The sequence below is a fragment of the Sparus aurata genome, chromosome 23 (assembly GCF_900880675.1).
Source record: "Sparus aurata chromosome 23, fSpaAur1.1, whole genome shotgun sequence".
NCBI classification, from domain to species: Eukaryota; Metazoa; Chordata; class Actinopteri; order Spariformes; family Sparidae; genus Sparus; species Sparus aurata.
The window spans coordinates 954,178-975,682 of NC_044209.1; the positions used below are offsets into that span (position 1 = coordinate 954,178).

At 41.7% G+C, this 21,505-nt stretch overlaps 1 protein-coding gene across 1 annotated transcript in view; it reads left to right on the forward strand.

Annotated features, from left to right (window-relative positions):
- Positions 1-2,909: 2,909 nt before the first annotated feature.
- LOC115575590 (uncharacterized) overlaps positions 2,910-21,505 on the forward strand; it is a 59,648-nt gene continuing 41,052 nt past the window's right edge. The window contains exon 1 of the mRNA XM_030407786.1: positions 2,910-2,989. Within this exon, the coding sequence (XP_030263646.1) occupies positions 2,926-2,989 (64 nt within the window). The 5' untranslated portion in view covers positions 2,910-2,925. The remainder of the gene's footprint in view (positions 2,990-21,505) is intronic.

A 21,505-nucleotide genomic window follows, 5' to 3' on the forward strand; every position in this document is an offset into this window, starting at 1 on the left:
AGCCACAGGAGTACCACATGAATGTCCATCTGTTTGGCGCTGCATCTTCTCCTGGATGTGCTAATTATGGACTGCAGCATCTGGTTAAGGAGCTCAAACACATTTACCCATTGGGGTCTCAGTTCATAATGAGAAATTTCTATGTTGATGATGGGATCACAAGTGTTGACAAAGCAGAAAGTGCCATTCAGCTTGCTCAGGCCTCCATCTGCACAAATTCATATCAAACAGCTAGGCTGTCATGGAGAGTGTACCATCATCAGAGCGCGCAATTAACCTCAAAGACCTCAACCTCACATTTAATGACTCCCCACCAGAGAGAACACTAGGAATTCAATGGAATATTGAAACTGACAGTTTCAGTTTCAGTATCAACATCAAAGATCAGCCAGCCACTCGTCGTGGTGTTCTATCTACAGTTGCATCCTTGTATGATCCGTTGGGACTTGTTGCGCCATTCCTGCTGACTGGAAAAAGAGTTCTTCAAGAAATGTGCAGAAATGGCACAGGTTGGGATGACGCTCTACCTGATCAACTTCGACCACGGTGGGAGCAGTGGAAGGATGATCTTGTCAACTTGGAGAAAGTAAACATAAAACGCTGTTATTCACCACCTGGATTTGGAAAAATTATCAAAACAGAGCTGCATCATTTTTCTGATGCCAGCACAAGTGGATATGGCCAATGTTCATATGTGAGGCTCAAAAATGAGAATGGAGATGTTCACTGTGTGCTAGTTATGGGAAAATCACGTGTTTCTCCCACCAAGGTCATAACCGTTCCCAGATTAGAACTTACAGCAGCAGTTGTCTCCGTTACAGTAAGTGGGATGCTTAAGGAGGAGCTTGAATGTGCACAGGCTGAGGAGTTTTTCTGGACAGACTCCATGGTGGTTCTAGGATACATTAACAACCAGGCACGACGATTCCACACATTTGTGGCCAACAGAGTTCAGAAGATCCATCTCCACACAACTCCTAAACAATGGAGATATATCTCAACTGCTGAAAACCCTGCAGATCACTCATCAAGAGGCTTAACTGCAAGCGAGCTTCTTTTGTCTAACTGGCTCACAGGACCAAAATTCTTGTGGGAAAAGGAAATTTTGCCCCCATCAGACAAGATCCCAGAGCTTTCAGTTGGAGACCCTGAAGTTAGAAAGGCTCAAACACTGAACACAGGAACCACAGAGCAAAAAAGCCTTGCAGATCGGCTATCTAACTTCTCTTCCTGGCCTAGTGCAATTCGAGCCATTGTACGCATTCAGCGGCGAATAAACAATGACAAGTCAAATGGCATCTCCACAGTACTAGAGCGAGAGAAAGCAGAGTGTTTCATCATTAAGGCTGTACAAAGTGATGCTTATAAAGATGACTTGAAATCACTGAGCAAAGGAATCAAACTGCAAACCCACAAACAGCTATACAAACTGGATGCCTTCATAGACAAGGATGGTGTGCTGAGGGTGGGAGGAAGGCTGAGTCACTCGTCTCTTCCTAGTTCATTCAAGCATCCTGCAATAATTCCAAATGATCACCACATCACCAGACTGATAATTTGCACACTGTCATGAGAAAGTCAAGCACCAAGGCAAGGGACTTACAGTCAATGAAATACGGTCAAAAGGTTACTGGATCTCAGGGATGAACCGAGTAGTATCATCCTATATTTGGCAGTGTGTGACATGCAGGAAGCTGAGGAGGTCTGCAGAGATACAAAGAATTGCTGATCTTCCACCAGAGCGCATAGAGCCTTCACCACCATTTGTATATACAGGAATGGACTGTTTTGGCCCATTTTTCACCAAACAAGGAAGGAACGAGCACAAAAGATATGGTCTCCTCTTCACCTGCTTCTGCTCTCGGGCAATTCACATCGAGACGCTCTGAAGGAACTTGACACAGACCGACTTTCTGCTTTTCTTGCTGATAAGCAGTGTGACTTCATTATGAATGCAGCACATTCCAGTCATGTTGGTGGAGTATGGGAAAGGCAGATACGAACAGTCAGAAGTATTCTCAGTGTTACCCTTTCACTCTCCTCAGGCAGGCTAAATGATGCTTCTCTGAGAACCTTCTTTTATGAAGCTATGGCAATTGTAAACAGCCGTCCACTGACTGTTGATAACCTACACGACCCAAAGAGCCTTGAGCCACTTACCCCAAATCACCTGCTCACTATGAAGTCTGTAACCACCCTACCACCACCTGGGAAGTTCATAAAGGAGGACATGTATGCTCGATAAAGGTGGCGTCAGGTACAGTTCCTTGCAGAGCAGTTTTGGAGTCGCTGGCGCAAAGAGTACCTTTCCAACATAGCTGTCAGACAGCGTTGGCATGATCCAAGGAGAAACTTGAAGATTGATGACATAGTTTTAGAGAGGAGTGATGATCTGCCAAGAAATGAGTGGAGGTTAAGTAGAGTTACAGAAGTCACTGTCACTGTGTATTGGTGATCGTAACCTTAGTAGTAAGGGTGAACGCTGTAACAAGGCTACTGTAATAGAGCGGCCAGTTCAAAAACTGGTTTTGCTGCTGGAAGCTTCTTAAAGTGCACCCTTTCTTTTGGTCTTCAATAATCCAAACTAATAGTCCCTGGTTCTATTTCATACATTTAAAAATGTGTTTATGCATACTGTTTAATATAACTATATTTACCTGTTGGTTTCACTGAAGATGTAGAAATCATTCGTAATTTAGTGAACATTGTGCTGTTCTGTTAATCACTCATGATTTGGTGGGAGTGTAAAGGACTCTAATTTAGTATTCTTTGTGTTGCCTTTGATTTTATCAGTTTTTTATATTTGTATGTATTTTTGACATTTTATTTTGAAATGTACATTTATTTTGAAAGAAAAATCCGGACGTTACTGTGCCATGTTTGCGAGCTTTACGGTGCGCTCCGTCAGTTAACAGCAGAAGACGGATGAACGGAGAAGCGTCAAAAAAGATTTTATCGTACTGTTTAGTGTCTCCAGAGAGTGAACAAGGTATGAAATCTGTTGTGCATTTGTTGTTGGTTTGACTGACATTAGCTAAAGTGTGTAAATATTTTGTTTGTTTGTTTTTTCTGTAACAATTAATTGATTTAAAAGAAATGTTTGCTGTTTCTCTGTACAGCTCTTACGTTGCGACATGGAAAATTAAAGGCCATGAAACAGCAGGTGTGTGTGTGAGTGTGAGAGAGAGAGTGTGTGTGTGTGTGTGTGTGTGTGTGTGTGTGTGTGCACTGAAACTGTATTATACAGCATGTTGATGTGGCAGAGCAATTGGCCATCTGTGAGCTGTTACAGATAATTATATGCATAGTGTGAGGTTGTTCAACACCTCATAATACCTGTACATGTGTTTCTGCTTGAGGAGGGGGGCAGGGTGGGGTGAAAGAAGAGAGACAGAAAACAAAGGAGGTGGCCAAGATCGACACACGTGCAACATTGGGATTATAGTGTAGCATCTGAGAGAAGTCGATGTCCAGGTTTCACAGAGGTAACAGCTGCAGCAGTCGCTGTAGATTTAATGTTGATGCTGTATTTACAGGCTTTTAGTCTTTCCTGGGAAAATCTTGCAATTTGTGGTAATTGTAGAGTTCATCAAAGATCCTAATCCAGTGTAAATCCTCCATTTTCTGTGGTTCCTACAAACCAACACATTGCGAAGACTGACACCAGTTTGAGAATAAAACTTTGAGATGCAGATGCTTTTTAAATCTGGTATTACCATGTGTCTCAGATGATCTCATCACAGGTGGACATCTGTAACTACAGGTGTGACTGTGAATGCACCAATAATGAATTGAGGACAGGATGAGATCCAACTTCTTAGACCACAAGGCCACATTGAAGAACTTGGAGGATGTTAGTGGTTGTTGAGTTTGGCGAAACTTTATAATTAATGTCATTATTACTTGTATTTTGGTATTAATTGCAATACATTACATTTTCTCTCCCTGTAAAAAGTGTCAATTTGTAGCAGCATCACTGTACCAGCCTGTCTTCTTCTGTGTCTGAAGTGTGCCAACTTGTAGCAGCTGTTGAAACACACTGTTTACACAGTATATACAAATATGGGTCTCCTGTATTCAAGTCCTGTGCTTTTATAACCTGCCCATCCATCCCCTACCTCGGCCCTACATACTTTCACTCTTTGCAGTACAACTTCTCACTTCCTCCTTTCAGCTGAAATAATTACTAAAAATGTCTCTGTATAACAAGAAACTTGAATATACCTGGTAAAAAGCTGCTTTAATTTTTCGGCCCATGGGCATTTTCTGAGGACAGCCTCAGTTCCAAACAAGTGAAGAAATTTGTATATTTCCCAAAATGTAATATTGATTTAGGATGCAGACTTGTTTGTGTCTTTGTTGTATCTTAAAAGTTGAGCTCCAGGTCACAAAGGGTTTAATTAACCAGCCCCTCTCCTGTGTTTCTGTGGAAATGCTGCCGTCTTGACAGGTGTAACCGGAGCCTCTCAGTGACTCTGCCCTCAGACAATACTACACATTGTGCTGCAAAGTCACTTTCATGTGGACTGCTGTCATGTTGCAGGTTACAGGGTGTGTGGGGGAATGAACGTGCAAAGGTTCATGCACATTGTTAGACGTAATTCAGCCTAATCTCGTTTCTCTAGCTTTTGGACAGGTCAGCTGTGAACATGTAAACTTCCATTGGATACGATGTTTGAAGGAAAACATAAAGCAGATAGGCTGACATGGAACAGCTGCAGTGTTTGTGCTGGCCTCAGACCAAAGAGGGACTGCCTATGTGTCACTCTGCTGCACTCTATCATTTTCCAGACTTTCTGTACAGAGACAACCAGTAGTTACATGCTGAAATATGATGACATTTGAAATCTTAAAGCACAATGGAGCCTTTGTAAAGGATAGGCAGGTTTTTTTGTGGTCTCAACATGCTGCTAATTCAAACTCTGGAATTGAGAAAAGTGAAGGAGGGTGGTGTTCCAGAAGTCAGCAACACCATGATTTGTGGATCAACTACTTGTTAATTTGGAAAGTTGTTAGTAAAGTGATAACTGTTGTATAAATCTCTTTGTTCCTCCTTCTAGCCCATGCAGACTGCAGTGCCAATTTACTTTCTGTTAAAAATGAAATTAAGTCAAAAGATTATTAAAGTTTCATTTTTCAACTTTGAACTGATTGTTGATCCGGCTAAATGGTTTGATTTGTGTCGTGCATTTCTGTAGGCAGCAAATGTGAACAAGGCTAAAGATGCATTCCAGAGAACTCGAAAACTCGAAAGGACCACTGATCTGAAACTTCAGAATTTCAGTCAGAATTCCCACTTGTAAATTTGTGGCACATCCATCCACCCTGACTTCTTAAGGGGAGCAGCTGTCTGACATCACACAACAATGGAAGCATCGATGGGGAGATAAGCCAACATGTCAGATGGTTTGTTTCACAAATCCATCTGGAAATAGCCACTAGAAACGATTTGGAAAAGGGCCATCACTTTCAAAAATACATGGTAGGTGATTGGAAGAACAATCTGTCCATCACCATCGGTTATGATACATAGTAGCCAGTTAGTGAATCAAACTCTAAATGAAGTCAGTTGAGAGGCGATAAAAAAAACAAAAAAAACAAAAAATTAAATTGTTGCCACAATATAGCTATAACATGCGCACGAAATACTAATTCATGGTCACAAAATGCTAATTCGTGCCCAAAAAATACTTATTTGTAGCCACAAAGTAGGTATAATGTGCGCATAAAATACTAATTATTAATAATAATATAATTCCTGGACAGCTGGGTAAGCAAATCGAGCGCACCTTCCCTAGAAACTGCAATAGCCTACGTGATGTCTTTAAGGTGAATGTCTTTTCTTATTCTGTTCTAGTCAATATCTTGTTATCCCGCATTTAGGCAGTGCCTTTCACCGACCATCTCCTTTGAAAGTAGCATCATGTGTGTCAGACTCTCAGCTATATTAAACCTACTTCGTGGCCACAAATTAGTATTTCATGCACACATTATACTTATTTCGTGGCCACAAATTAGTATTTTTTGGCCATGAATTAGTATTTCATGCGCACGTTATAGCTATATTGTGGCCACAATTGAATTTTTTTTGGACCATGTCATGTGGGGTTCAGTACACAGCTACGCTAACCTCTTGAGGAGCCGCCACTGTTTTTTGCTGGCCATCACATCTAAACCACTCTTGTAGCTGCAAGTAGGGCCTAAAGGGTGTTGATTGGTTTAACCACTGTATGTTTGGCCACAGGCCTTGCCTTATGGTATTTGCAAGATGATATAATCACATGATCTCACAATCCAGCTGCCCAGCAAGATAAATGGTGAAGGGGTAGGCTGTAATTCTAGATCACAGTTTGTATCAGGCTTGTGGCTGGAACATTTATTATCAACAGACCTTGAAGATTAGAGGTGGGAATCTTGACAAGGAAATTCCGACCTGCAATGTTGACTGCTAAGCAGTACTGCTGAGCAGTACTTGTGCATGGCGGAACTTCTTGCTTTTTACTTTGACGTCTATGTTCACAGTTTGAGTAGCACGACTTATACATATGTCAAGAGCGGCTGCAGCGGCGTAACATCTAAGTTCAGTCTCGCCATTTTTGACATGCATGGAGTCTTCTGCAAAAACAGACCTGAAACGACTGGCAGACAGTCATATCCACATCATACCAGCGTTTCACTACAGTTTCAATACCATGTGTAGAATGATGACACACACACACACGGGCACCTCCTGCACGAACAAAAGAGGCATAAGGCTGTGAATAAAAATGTTCTTCATAAAACTAGGAATTCATTCCAGACATCCTGAAGTTTGCAGTCATCCTTCCTCCATTAGTCCCTTCTCTGTTGTCCTTCCTGCCCCTCTCTTCCCTCCGGACATGTCAGACTAAATGATAACAAAATATACCCTATAAAATTCAGCTCTCTGCCACACAATGCAGGTCGAGTGTTTATGAGTAGGCTCATTCAATCTTGGGTCTATAATTGCAACAACAGAAGACTGAGACAAAGAGCTCAGGGCAGCAGGGGAGAATAGAAGGTGTTAGTTCACAGTGTTGGGCAATAAAACTGTGGCATCATGGTCCCTTAATTTATGACCTGTGGGACTTACAGAGTTCAGAGCAAAGAGGCTAGTGTGCACATCTGTCACAGCAAAAGGATTAATGTGATGTTTTTTAACATTTGAAGACGAGGCCGATGTGTATGATCAGAGTCCACAGGGACATCTCAAAGAGGACCAAGCCAGCAGGCAACCCTTTTCTCTGCTGTGCTGTCAGTGGGCCTGGTTGTCTGTGAGGAAACCACACTAATTACTTCCACAGGAGACAGGATGTCTCATTTAACAGCAACAGTGTGTTTGTGAGCATAAATAAGCAAGGTTTAAGTCCACGCTGGAATTCCCCATTGGTCCAAGTCTGTCTGTCTGTCTGGGCAGTGAAACTGGTGTAAATTCAGAGTGTTGCTCCACCGATGGTTCACAATTATAATATGTCCATGTAATATGTAATAAGGGTGATTTTCTTTCTTTACAATGTCCACGTGATAACCACAAACCACCAAATTCCATGATGTAAGTTCTTTTTTTTTCAAGGGTGAGCAGTACTCAATAACCCAAACACAATATTGCACAGAAAACATTTATTGAGCAAGAACCAGATAGGAAAAACAACTGGTTAGGGCAATGTCCTTTCTTTAGATGGGGGGAATTTCCTTTTAAAAGCAGAATTAGGAACAATGTTAAAATTTAACAGTCCGAGAGCTTACGACCATGCTCCAGTCTTTGTCCTCCTGCAGTGTTAGCGCCGCCTCTTCCGCCACCGCGAGCCGTCTTCCACTCTGTTAAGCCTTAAAGGCAGGAACACTCTGGCCCAACCGTTGGACGTCTGAAGCGTTTGGGAAGACAGGGACGAGTTCAGGAACAAATCTGTTCGGTGTCTTCAGCTGCGCTGGAAGCTTTCGGAGCTGCGCGGACATTGTCTCCTCCGATTCAACATGCGAAGTCTGAGAAGGTTGGCTGTTGGCCGTCTAACCCATTGGATTCTCTGATTGGTTGTGTGCTAGCTGTATGACCATTCTGATTGGTGGTGTGCCAATGAATCAGCGTGGTGTGTGGGAGGGGCAGTAGCGCCACCCTCTTATTGCATTACGCGCAAGCGCAGAACGTACACGCTACGGTGGAGCAGGCAGCACATAGAAGCGGTGTGTTCAATGCAACTTTTCTGCCGAACAGGTCAGACAAGAGGCAACAGAGTGGTCAGATAAAGGCAGTTGGCTGTTGGTTTGAGTCTGGGCGGTGTGTGGGGGCCTTAAGATCTCACTGCTGCTTGTGCTGCTCCCATCCCTCGTCCGACCTCCACCTCGGCTGAATCACTCCCAGCAACACTCAGTGTGTCAGAATCTGATTCGAAAAAGCACGCCTGCATCCGGCTACCTGGCCTGCTTATCAATCATTCTGTGGGCCTGCTGTAACAGCTGATTGGCGAGTGCAGCTGTAGCCAAGTCAAAATTTCTTATTGTGTTTTGTTTATTTATTTTCCCTAAAATCTTTCTCTTGTGTTGTGAAATTCCCCAAAATGATTTTTTCCTCCTGTAAAAAAAGAAAAAAGAAAGGTTCCTACAGTGATTTTCAATTGTATCCCCTTTGTTCCCCTGGGGTGTTGTTTTAGCGTTGCACCACCTAGTGTCATAGAGCTGTGTGTGCTCGGAGCTGGTGAGTCACTTTATGAGGCGCTCTCTCCATTGTCTTGTTTATTATATATTTTTTTCCGTTCAAAATCACAATATGTCGATATATGCTGTAATGTAACATGCTAATGAAGCTTTTGGTCAAGCCTCCATTGATCAATAACTTGTAAATTGAATCTTAAACTGAGTTATTCATGCAGAGTTAGTTAACTTAGCCTTACGCTAGCTGAACCGTTTTTTTCCTCTGTTTCTCTCCTTTTCATGCTGATGTCGTGAGGTTGTGCTCTGCATGCTATAGCTGTGTAATAATTGCATTATTTCATATGTAATGTGACATTTTATTGTGGTTATGTGAATTTAAAAATTTTTTTTTGTAGAGCGGTGGAGAGTTGCAGGGTGGCTCTGAGTGTGTGACGCCTGTTTTTTTTTCTTCATTCTGAGGATTAAACTCCCATTGATGCTCAACCCCAGTGTGCGTCTCACTTCCTTACTACATAACACACAGTGTTGGGGAGTAACGAATAACATGTAACGACGTTACGTAATTTAATTACAAAATTTACGTAATTGTAATCCGTTAAATTACTGGGAGAAAATATGTAATTAAATTACAGTTGCTTTTGGAAATTTCAATGATTACAACTTAAGTTACATTTGAAAAATCGCCGCAAAAGCTCGGATTTATCAAATAGTTTTTCGCCCCCCTGGATTCATGTTTGTTTTTAGTTTTTTTCATATCAACATCCTCCTTCAAAAAACTGACGCTTGTGATTGGCTCTCTGGTCATGTGCCATTCGACTCAACCGACAAACCGTACGGCGGCAGTCAGACTCAGCAGCAACAGTGTCGGCGGCGCACAAGATGTTCCTGTGCTGGAAATACAAAAAACACTTAATACAGACAGAAGCCAGGCTTCCCTGTATTACAAAGGTGGCTCTCTTTTAACCCGACTAGATCACCATGGTAACTTATGCTTAGCTCATAACCTGGTCCCGACCAGGTTCTGTTCATTGTTTAATCATAAAATCAACTGTTTCACTATTTAACTCATTTACAGCTGGCGTGACCTTTACTTTGAAAGTCCAGTGGAGCTGGATCAGAACAGAGCATTTGTACGGAGGGAGAGATCGCGCTGATCCGCTGCTGTTTGCTTTCTCTCTGAGCGTCTCCGCCTACAGATGTTCATCTGAGGGGATACGCTGCTCAGCTGTTGATCCGACTCGCGTCAGGAGGTCATTTATTAGGCTATAGCCTATTTACTTTTATATACAGTCACTCACCACTGAAAGAAGTTGTGCGCTCGCAGCAGGACAGATAATTTAACTTAATGTGGCCATGAATAAATTAATTGTTTCGCCTGTTATGTGTTGTCCAAACGCACATTTTGAGTAGGTCTACTCTGTTTTCTCACTTTTAAAAAGGTCATTGTACAGAGACAACATTAGATTTGCTTGTACCTACAGCACCTAAAAAACCCACTGTAACCTATTTTCATACGCACACCAGCCTCGCTTTCAATAAAACACACACTGGCATTTTATAATTGCGATCAGTGAAATATATGAAAACAATATAAAACACAGTTTAAAACAACAGTTGTTGTTGCTCTAAAGCTTCATATTTAAAAGCAGCTCAATGTAGAGATGTCAGAAATTAAAATCAGCCTCCTCTTGTCATATTTGCAGCAACACTGTTGCTTCAGGCTGTGATCAGGCTTTTTTGTATCGCTCATACTCTCTCCATTAAAACAACCTGCTCCTCTTGGCTGTAATCAGCCCGTTGTCGCTCCATTTAGTGAGGAAGTGAGCCTCCTTTGCAGCACAGGCCTAAGGTTAGACTCATAATATATGGTTAAACCTTTGAACTGAAAGGTTTATCACACTATAGGTCTTAAAATGTGAAAATGGTTAACAATTGAGAGATTTCATTCAAAATTAAGAAAAGTAATCATAATGTAATCAAATGTAATTAGTTACATTACTTTGAGAAAGTAATTGAAATAGTTACACTACTATTACATTTTCAACAGGGTAACTTGTAATTGTAACCAACTACATTTCCAAAGTAATCTTCCCAACACTGATAACACAATGCAGAAAATCAGCTGCTACACAGCTGTCAGTCAAAGGATGCATGCCTAAAATCATAATCGACCATTCCAAAGGCATGCATGTAATCTACTCAAATCGAAGAAAATACACTCCAATAATAACCATAACAATCATAACTGAAGAAATTCCACAGCATACATTAAAATAGATTGATAAAACATGCAGTGAAACAAAATGCACAAAACATGGCACATAATAGAAAACAAATATAACCAGCAGTAATGTGTCTATGTCAATGTTCGAAGGGTTTATTGTCATATACACAGTTAAGAAAAATGTTCTCAATTACGCAATGAAATTCTTACTTTGCTGTCCACAGAATGCCAACTGAGTAATAAAGAAATATACGTATCTGAAATATACAATTTTAACACATGGCACATGTGATAAATAAGAAAAAGCTGCAACAATAATATCAATAATAAAACCATGCAAATCTGAAAACTGTGCAGTTATGCATGTGCAAAAATGTAAACAGGCAGGACAGTTAAGAGGAAGAATAAACTCATATTATGTTGTTTAGGAGTCTGATGGCAATGGGGAAGAAAGAGTTCTTTAGTCTGGTGGTCCTTGAGTTAACACTTCGGTACCTTTGACCTTAGAGTAGAAGTGTGAACCGTCCGTGCTGGGGGTGGGTAGGGTCTTTGAGGATGGAGGCTACTGTCCTGTGGACTCTGTGGTGGTAGATGCTCTGCAGAGAGAGCAGTGGAGTTCTGGTGATCTTCTCTGCAGTCTTTAGCACTATCTGCAGGTGTTTGCAATCCAAAGCAGAAGGGCTGCCGTACCAGACGGTGATACATTTGGTCAAAATGCTCTCAACAATGCAGCGGTAGAAGTTCCTGAGGATCTCAGGTGACATGCCAAACTTCCTCAGATTATGAATCTACTACAAAATGTACTTTGTCTAACTCAGAACCACAATCAGTTTTCCAATCTCTAGAGACTTCTCTGAGAGGCGATCAATGATGTTTCTCTTGATATAAAAGCTCTGCTAACATTAGCACCAACTTGAGTCCCGTGCAGCAGCATCCTAAGCTAGCTCGCATGCTAGTCGCTCAGCGCCCATGCCTTAAAATTTGCACAGACATCAAAAATAATCAAGTGGAAAGTGGAAATAATATATATTTTAGCAGTATTTCATTAATTCATAGTAGAGTTCCAGCCCATATAGCAATATTTACCAGACACCCTTATCCAGGCCACATACTGTGTGGACTGATGGCATTTGGACGGTTTGCTCCTGGCAATGCTATGGCCTAAACTGGCCCAAATTTGTGCCAAGGGTCATTCTAATATGGTGGGCTGGATCTGGCCCAGACTCTGGCCATATCTGGTTTATTCAAATCACTCTTGGCTGACATCTGGCCATGCTATGGACTGCCCAAGTACCTTCATTCCACATGGTACGTGGACCTGATGAACATATCTGATGTGGGCCAGACCTCGCCACAACAATTTTGCCATGTCGGACAGCTAACATCAACATCTGTATTCAACAGAGACAACTGGATAATTAATTAAGATTAAGATTAAGATTAAGATTGTCTTTATTGTCACTGAACATGTTCAATGAAATTGGCTTTGCAGCTCCCATGTGCAAGAGAATACAATAAAATAAAATAAAATAAAATAAAATATTATAAATTACGATAAAAGTGCAATAAGATGCAATAAAATACTATAAGATGCAATAAAATACTATACGATACAACAAGAATGCAATGAAATACTGTGGAGTGCTGTAGGAATGCTATAGGTACTATACAATACGAGATGTAGTAGAAGTACAGTACAGTACAGCAGAGCAGCAGAACAGGGTGAAGGTGGCAAGTGCGAGTGCAGGTGATTGTCTCTTGTTCATGGTGGGGATGCTGGGGTGTGGCAGCATGGGAGGGAAAGTGTGTGTGACTGTTGGGGTGTGTGTGTGTTTGTATGCCCTTGTGTGGCTGCAGGGGGAGATGGGTGTATGTGTATTGCTGTTGGGGGAGGTGTCTGTGTGTGAGTGTCTGAGGGGTGGTGAGGTGTGTGAGGGGTATGAGGGAGGCTGCAGGGGGTGATGGCTCTGACAGCTCTGGGGAAGAAGCTGTCCCTTAGCCTGTTTGTTGTAGTCCGTATGTTTCTGTACCGCTTGCCTGATGGTAGCGGTACAAACAGTCTGTGGCCCGGGTGGCTGGGGTCCATGGCGATGGATCTGGCCCTCTTCATGATCCGGCTTGCGTATATAGAGTCCAGGTCTGGAAGGGGGCAGCCCACAATGCCCTGAGCAGTTCTTACCACCCGTGCCAGTTGTTTTCTCTCCAGTGCCGTGCAGCTGCCATACCACACTGTCACACTGAGGCAGAGGATGCTTTCAATGGTGGCCCTGTAGAAGTTCACGAGCAGCCGAGGGGAGAGTCCAGCACGTTTTAGCTAATCAGACTATTGTTGCAGTTATTATCTAACTATGTCTGTCTGTTATTCGCATCTCTCAAGAACTTGCTAATGACCCAGGAGGTGTTGTGTAAAATTTGGTGCAATTTGGATTTGTGACACTTTCAATATTGATACACATGAATAAACAGCGAACACGTGATTCCCAGTGGAGTGCATTCAAGCAGACATTAACAAAATGGAGATAAGTGGCATGCAACAATTGCATGCAGGTTAATCAAGTTGGGATGAGAGGGGAGACGCTGCCAGCACGTGTTTTTTGTTCTTCTGTTCTTCAACTTCAATTAGGGGTTAGATTTTAAGTTTCTGTCAACAGTAGCATGTCAACTAACATTAGACTCAAGGGCCAAGCTTTAAGCAACCCCAGGCGACGACATCAGGTGGTGACATCAGGGAAGTGCCACATGACATACAGCTCTGATCTGATAGCACATGAACAAAGAGTAGCTCCTGCAGTCCAGTGGTACTGTTGAAATTAATTAATTTGTGTTTCCATATTTGTGCCTTTTTGCTAAAAAGCCCCTTGGTTATGAGATATACTGCAATGGCATTATGTCATAATTGGATTATACTCTGATTTGTTTTAGAGTGGGAATTATACACTAAAAAATGTCACATTTATGAAAACCCCTGAAAAACCTGTGACCCCCCCCAACTGATAATTGTCTGGCTGGATCAGAGACAATATGATTAGCTTAGACCTCCCATGCTTAAAATGCTTGCTCAGCAGATTAACACAATCCAGCACGCCATGTGTTTTGTAGAGACAGAGTCAGTTTGACTAATTTTAGTCTTAGAGTAGGGTGAAGAACCACAGCTTTCTCCTTTTCTATGTGGCAAGTCATGTTGTTGGAATAGAGTGGTTGAAATGTTTGATTGTGTTTTGGGTGATACACTTGCTAACAGACTTTACTGTGTGCTATGCTGTGAAGGGTTAGGCGTTGGTCTTGATTTCCAATTGGAAGTTCCATGCTTAGCTCCAAGTGCATTTAAGTACTGGTTTGGAGCTTAGTATAAAAATAGAGCTCTAAGTGAAGTGTGGCACTGAAAGACTCATTACATGATATTCTGAAATCAAATTTGATTTTCACGAACTGTGAAATCAATCACTTGATGCTACAAGTGTGTTCAACTGATGGAAACAGCTCATGGCACATGTGCTGTTGTATGCATATGAAAATGGATAACAATGTTACACTACTTGTAGTAAATTGTAATGTTACTGAGTAAACTTAGTTTGCTGAAAACACAAATCAAACTGATCACAAAACTTTGAGTTAGTTATCAATGCTAGATTTGGTAACCAGACTTATATTGATAGTCCACACATTGTTCCACGCAGCAGGTGCCGAAAAACCTTAAAGCGTTCTCTCCCAGTTCATTTCAGACTTCAGACAAATCACAAAACGTCGAGAGAATGGAGACTGTGATTTACACATTTCCAGTTTAAAGACTTTAGACTTGGGCTGCCACAATGAGTCTCTAGTAAATCTCCAGCTGATCCAGAATGCTGCTGCACATGTACTGACAATAACTCTTAGAAGACCTATTTCTCCCATAGGCGGCTGTAGCTCAGCGGGTAGAGCAGGTCAGCTAGTGATCAGAAGGTTGCTGGTTCAAATCCCGGCTCCAGGCGGGGCTGATCTGCATGTTGAAGTGACCTTGAGGAAGATACTGAACCCCAAATTGCTCCTGATGTGCGTTTGGCCATGACTTTGCATGACAGCCTCTGGCATCAGTGAGGGCCCTGCGATGAGCTGGCGACCCAGAGACAGCTAGGATCGACTCCAGCAAAAAACCCCGCGACCCCATCAAAAGAATAAAGCGGTTACAGACAATGAATGGATGGATGGATGGATTTCTCCCACAAGCCTGCACTGGCTGCACTAGAATTGAAACTAATCCTCCTCATATACAAAGCCGTGAATGGCCAGGCACCAGCTTATCTCAAAGACCTAACAGTACCCTATTGCCCCACACTCTCAGAATGCAGGGCTACTTGTAGATCCTAGAGTCTCCAAAAGTAGAATCTCTCAGAATGCAGGGCTACTTGTAGATCCTAGAGTCTCCAAAAGTAGAATGTGAGGCAGAGCATTTAGCCTCTCCCGTGCAACAAGTTACTTTCACAGTCGACCTATATGGTTATCTTTCTGATGAAGATGGGCAGTGAATCCCACATGCCACCCCAAGTACTCACAAGAGCACCAAATGTTGATTCATCTGCAGCTGAGCATAGTCCCCAACAAATGTAATATTTCTTCATTGTTTAGTAATGTTTGTTAGCAGCTGTAGTTGGTCACTGTGACCTGCTGTTTTATGATATCACTGAACCTATTTTAATAATGAAACTATATTAGTAACAGTTTGGGATATGGAGAGAAAGGAGGTCAAATAGAACAAGTAGAGTAGAACAAGGTGCAAAATCAAAAGTAAGGCAGAAAGAGACTGTTGATGTTCTGAAAGAAAGTAAAACAAGGCGAACGCCTACTTGCGTTCGCTGTAAGCTGCAGCCTGACACTGTGCCTTTTATCCACCATGAAAATCAACCTCTCCTACCTCTGTCAACATGTTCTGTGATGCTGTATGAGCTCATTTATTTTCATACATTTTAACATTAACACAGTGTGTCACAGCACACCCACACACCCACACACACCCAGACACACCCACACACCCACACCCCCCACTACCCTGAGATTTTCAACATGGCTGCTGCTTGGTTTAAGGGTATGCAACGTCGGACTTGTTTGGACTACATTGATACCGTTAATAAATTATTTCATAAATGATTTATGAATTCCGCTAGCATTGTTGACCATAGCCACCATAGCTACGTGCTCACCAGAGCCAATCACTGCAGAGCCCACCCCCACGACACACTTTAAGAAACAAGCGGATTTATACCTGCAGTGGCGCGAGCTGGACCAGGATTTTGCTGGTGGTTCGGTCCCGTTCTGTGCATCTAAACTGACTGTTGTGGATTAATGAAACTGAATGAGTCCAGACCGAATCTGTTTGCAATCTGAGGAAATCCAGATACGCAAGACAACAAACTGGAAAACAAACTTTTCACGAACATTGCCGTCACGTTTGCTTTGTGTCTGGTGCAGGAAGAAACGGTAAAAAAGGGGCTTTTGTCATGAAAGTGTCAGCAAGCAGGAAGTGTTTGCAAGCAAAAAAAACACACTTTTTCCTACTCGGATTTTATGTTTTTTTGTGATTTTAGGTCCATTGTGTTAATACACCACTGTTGTGAATCCTCTGCTGGGAGGAGGAGTTCACGTCACAGCAAGCTGCTTCATGCAGAGACTGATGGACTGTTTGCGCATGCGCAGTGTGTTCGATAAAACTTTCTGTGCAGTTTAGTTGAGTTTATCTTCCACCGATCGTCAGCGCTCTTCTTTATTCCTTTGTGCAACAGTGTGCGTCGGTGATGATGTAAGTTACGTGATGAGTGGATATTGTTTATATTTCATATGTGATGAGAGCTATTAATATTACCAGGTTACTAAACTCGGTTTGCTTGTTCGCTTACCATTTAGCATGTCTTACTGAACCCCATGACACATAGACGGCCCAACATGTAACTCAGTTAATTACCATACATTTATTTTCTTCTGTGACTGTTTATTAGCGGTGTAGCTGTCCTTCATTGAGGCTGCTATCATATTGATGCTAGCGTGTCAAATCGACCAGACCGGTAGCTGCATGGGCTGTCTCAGTTTAGCTTGGTCACGTGACCGGCTTGTTGCGCCAAGCTGTAGTGTTGTTTAATGATCTTACACTGACCCCTATTGGTGATTTGCAGTATGACACCTTACTCATGTCTATTGTAATTAATGTTATTCTATTAATGCCACTGTATTGTAGGTTAATTGTTATTAATATTGTTTATTGTTGTTGTCCTCTGCAGACATCACAAACCACACACACACACATACAAATACTACAGTGTCCTGATCAGTTGGATAGAAGATAATAAAGTCATCTAAAGGAAGAAGTTGTTGCGTCTTCTCTGACCGGAGGATTAGGCCAGTATACATACAGCCAGCATATCATCACCGAAGCTGTTCCGAAACAACCACATTAAAATGAAACAATAATCGTACAGTCACACATGTGAGGTTGTGCTGAAAATAATGACACCAAGCAAAGCAAGGTAAATAGTTTTTAAGGTAAAATATAATGTTAAAATCAAAAGAAGTAAAAGACGGCCAATTATATCCCTGATGTCCCACCTTTAAACACAGCCTCATTTGGCCATCCATGAAAACGCTACTTAACCTCCCACTTTTCTATAGGAATACATGCTTCCTACGGGCAATGCACTAGTGGATATAAACCCAAGGCTCGTGGGAACACCAGTTTCACTTCAAACATTGGATTAATATACGCTGATGGACAAAATGGCACTGAAGTGAATAATAGCTACTGAAGTACTGTACCAACCCTGATAACAGACAGAACAAAAGATAATTATATCCACTGAATGGAGTATAGCATAAGTTCAGGCAGAGCACTGTCATTGGGCAGCTTCCTTTAACTATCTGTGTGTTCCTGTTATAATCCCTGTCTCTTTGGGAAACTGCAACAACCTCACAGCAAGTTAGTATTACATTGACAATGATGGGTTACCCTTAAAATAAGCTGGTCACTGATGATACAAATGTAAACAAGCCAGAAGCTCAGGGATTTATCCACTCTAATGTCAGGGATGACCTCCCCACATGCAAAACAACTACGTCCATATATAGTTTAAAAACTTGGCCAGACTGAAACAGTGTTATAATCCCCTCATAAGTGAGCTCTTCCAAAAAGGCCAGCAGAGTGTATGGATCTTATAACACTGGCTAAGTGTTTTCAGTGTGTGCAGTGTAAATGTAGCTTTTGCAAAAAGATGTAAGCAGCGAGTGTGGGGGCCTGTGTGGCAGTAAAGTGAAGAAGACTTCAGCTTCACCCTGCTGCCCTCTGACAAAAGATACAGAAGCACCTGCTGCTGTACCATCAGACTACAGAGCAGCTTCATTCTCAGGCTGTGAGACTCCTGAACTCATGCTCGAAAATTCACCATTATGATTTACTTATTATTCCATTGATATATTTGTTTGTTTTGTGACTTGTAATCTTCCATTACATGGCACTACCCTGTGATATAGATTGATAAATAAATACACTTTGTACCCTGTATCTTGTGTGATGTGGTCTGCCATGTAGTGTGTCCCACACTTTACCAGATGTTGGCTGTGGTGCAGTCTTGGTGTTTGCTAACTGTAAAGAAGAGAACAAGAAGAGATTCAGCTGTTTTCATGCTGTCCAGAAGTGTCACTGTTGACAGAGCTCTCTACAAAAGCAATGTGTCCAACATGTCTGATGTTTAAATTTCCTGTGCACCTCCACTCAGCCTTCAAACTTTAGATTTACACCTCACTACATTAAGGACACACTGCTAAATCGCTTCGAATGTAGCATTGGATATAAACTGTGCACTGCTAAATTGTCCTATAATCCACCTCGTGCCGTACACCTGCCGGTGCTTAGCAACAACAACATGCATTGAAGCTCATCGAGCCTGCAGGGTCGTCTGCTCCATCGATCCGGTCTCCAGACATACTGGCTCTTTTTATTTTCCTGGTAAATATCCAAAGAGAACTGACTCATTCTGGCAGTTCAAGAAACCAATCAGAGATGTAAATAGATTATAATGTCATTAACCATCTTGAATATCTCAAACAGCTAGCCTAACAATGTTTGGACTCAAGCTGCATACTTGTCACACAGCATAAAATCTTCTTAGCTCATCTTTGGAAATAAACCAAATAAAGGTAATTTTCAAAATGTTGAACCATTTCTTATATCCCTATAAAACCATTCCACTTGTATTCTCTGGAGCAAACAAAGTGCAAGGATCACAATATCCACCACAGAATATGTTCAATTTCCCTCTATTGAACTGAGGTGAAAACACAGGCAATCTCAGGAACACTTTTCATTTTAAAATGGAGAGAACTCCAAACAAGCCTTTTAGCCATTTTACAATACCTTTGATGTAGCTGTTACTACTAATGCTAACAGAAAGACAATAATCTAGTATCTAGTGAAGCTAATGCTAATAGCCCATGCAAAATGGCTTAACACACTAACATCTAGCTAACCAAAGCTATCATATGCTTGTAAACTGTCAGGCAGGTACTGGAAAGAGGACTCAGAAGCAGAAAGGCGAACGGTTCAGGCAAGCTTTATTTCGGACAATCTGTCCTCTCGTAAAAATGAGTGACAAAATAAGCAGACTGTGAACACTCTCTATGTCTATGAGCAAGCAAAACACAAACCAAAATGAAAGAACAGAAATTCACTCTCATGAGGAAAAAACTAGAACTAATGTCTACGCTGATCTTAGCAGGATACATCTTATGAAACTTTAAACAACAAAATATCTCTCACAACGAGGAAAATCAAATGACTATAAAACTTAACTACTCTGCGCTATGGCTGAAAAAGGTACAAAATAATTGCACTCCCAGGGAGGTAAGCAAAAGGCTACAAACAGAAATCTAGCTCTAAAAATAAGCTGACCAAAAATATTACAAACAAAAGATCACTCTTTCTCAGAGGAGAACAGAAATTCGAAATACAAACTTGGTAACTTGACGTTGCTCTGGCAAGACTATGAATGAAGACTGGAGGTGCACAGACAGTGACGAATGAAATACTCTGGCAACGAGGACAGGGGAAGACAAGACTAAAGACCCCCACGCACCGGCCCAACCGCTGGACGTCTGAAGCGTTTGGAGAGACATGGACGAGGTCGGAACAAATATGTTTGGTGTGTTCAGGTGCGTCAGAAGCTTTCGGAGCAGCGCGGACATTGTCGGATCCGACTGAGCATGCAAAGTCTGAAGAGGTGGGCCGTCGGACGTCTGAGCCATTGGATTCTCTGATTGGCGGTGTGCTAGCGAATCAGCGCGGTGTGTGGGAGGGGCAGAAACCAGTGTGCACACTGGTTTTCAACGAACTCCGTTCCGTCATTTCTTGTTTTCATGCTTTGGAGTACTGGCACGAGACTAGCTGTTATTATGTCCGTTCAGGATGAATTAATCTGTGTTTGTTTGGCAATGCCTCGCTGCATGTTTAGTAGTGATTGGAACAAGACCGCATATGTCGAGTTCGAGTCAAGACCGAGTCTTTAAAGGGTCAAGACCGAGTCGAGACCGAGACCATAGGTTTTTAAATGCAGCCGAGACCGAGTCAAGACAGAGTCTTTTAGGTGGCAAGACCAAGTCGAGACCGAGTATTTAAGGAGTCGAGACCGCATCGAGACCGATCAAAAAGAGCAGATTTTTTTTTCTTTGCTAGTTCACTGTTCAACCCACTCCAGAAGAATAATGTTAACTGCTGTGTGCAGTGTGTGCGTGTGTGACGTTTGGGTAAACATTGTATCAATATCTTTCAAAATCGTCCTTTGATGGTGGTATGATATGGTTATAATAAACGGATATATTCATGTATGTTCAAAATGTATCTGAAATTAAACAAATAAAATTCCAAATCTGAAAAGTTTATTGTAAAACAACTGTCACAGTGGCATGACATATGACATTCAAATCAAACAGCATTTTTGTAGCAACATAAATAGCACCAAATAAATTACTAAAATTCAAATAGTCTGCTGACCTGCAATAGGTTTTATCTTTTTCTTTGGTGGCATTTTTGCGTTCTCCTTTTCCTGCTTACTCGAGAAAAAACTGGATCTCGTTGGAAGCGCGATGTATGCGCAGATGAAGTTTGGGCAAAATGGCGGCTGCCATTCAATGTAGTTTTCATCACCACCACCGGATTATGTTTCATTTATTTCATTACAGCACGTCCCCTAAACGTTAAAACGTAATCGACACGAATGAGCAAAAGAACAATGAACAATTTGGGGTCGGGGGGTCGGGGGTCGGGGGGGGGGGGGGGGGGGGGGGGGGGATGACAAATGACACTTAAATATTAAATCTGTGTCTATAATAACCACACCCTGACATGTAAATGTGACATCTGTCTTGATTCGTTTAATTAAAATATAATATAATATTTATAATAGAAGCCTACTGCAACTGTACTTTTTTTCCTTTTTTTTTTTAAATGTTATTTTATACATTATCATATTTTATAATGTTCTGTCATGGACTACATCACTCATCGCGTATCAGGAGTAATCAACGTTTATAATCATCGGAGAACATTACAGACATTGTTTTTGGTTGCTCTACGTTTCCAGAGAATTCCCAGAGAAGCTG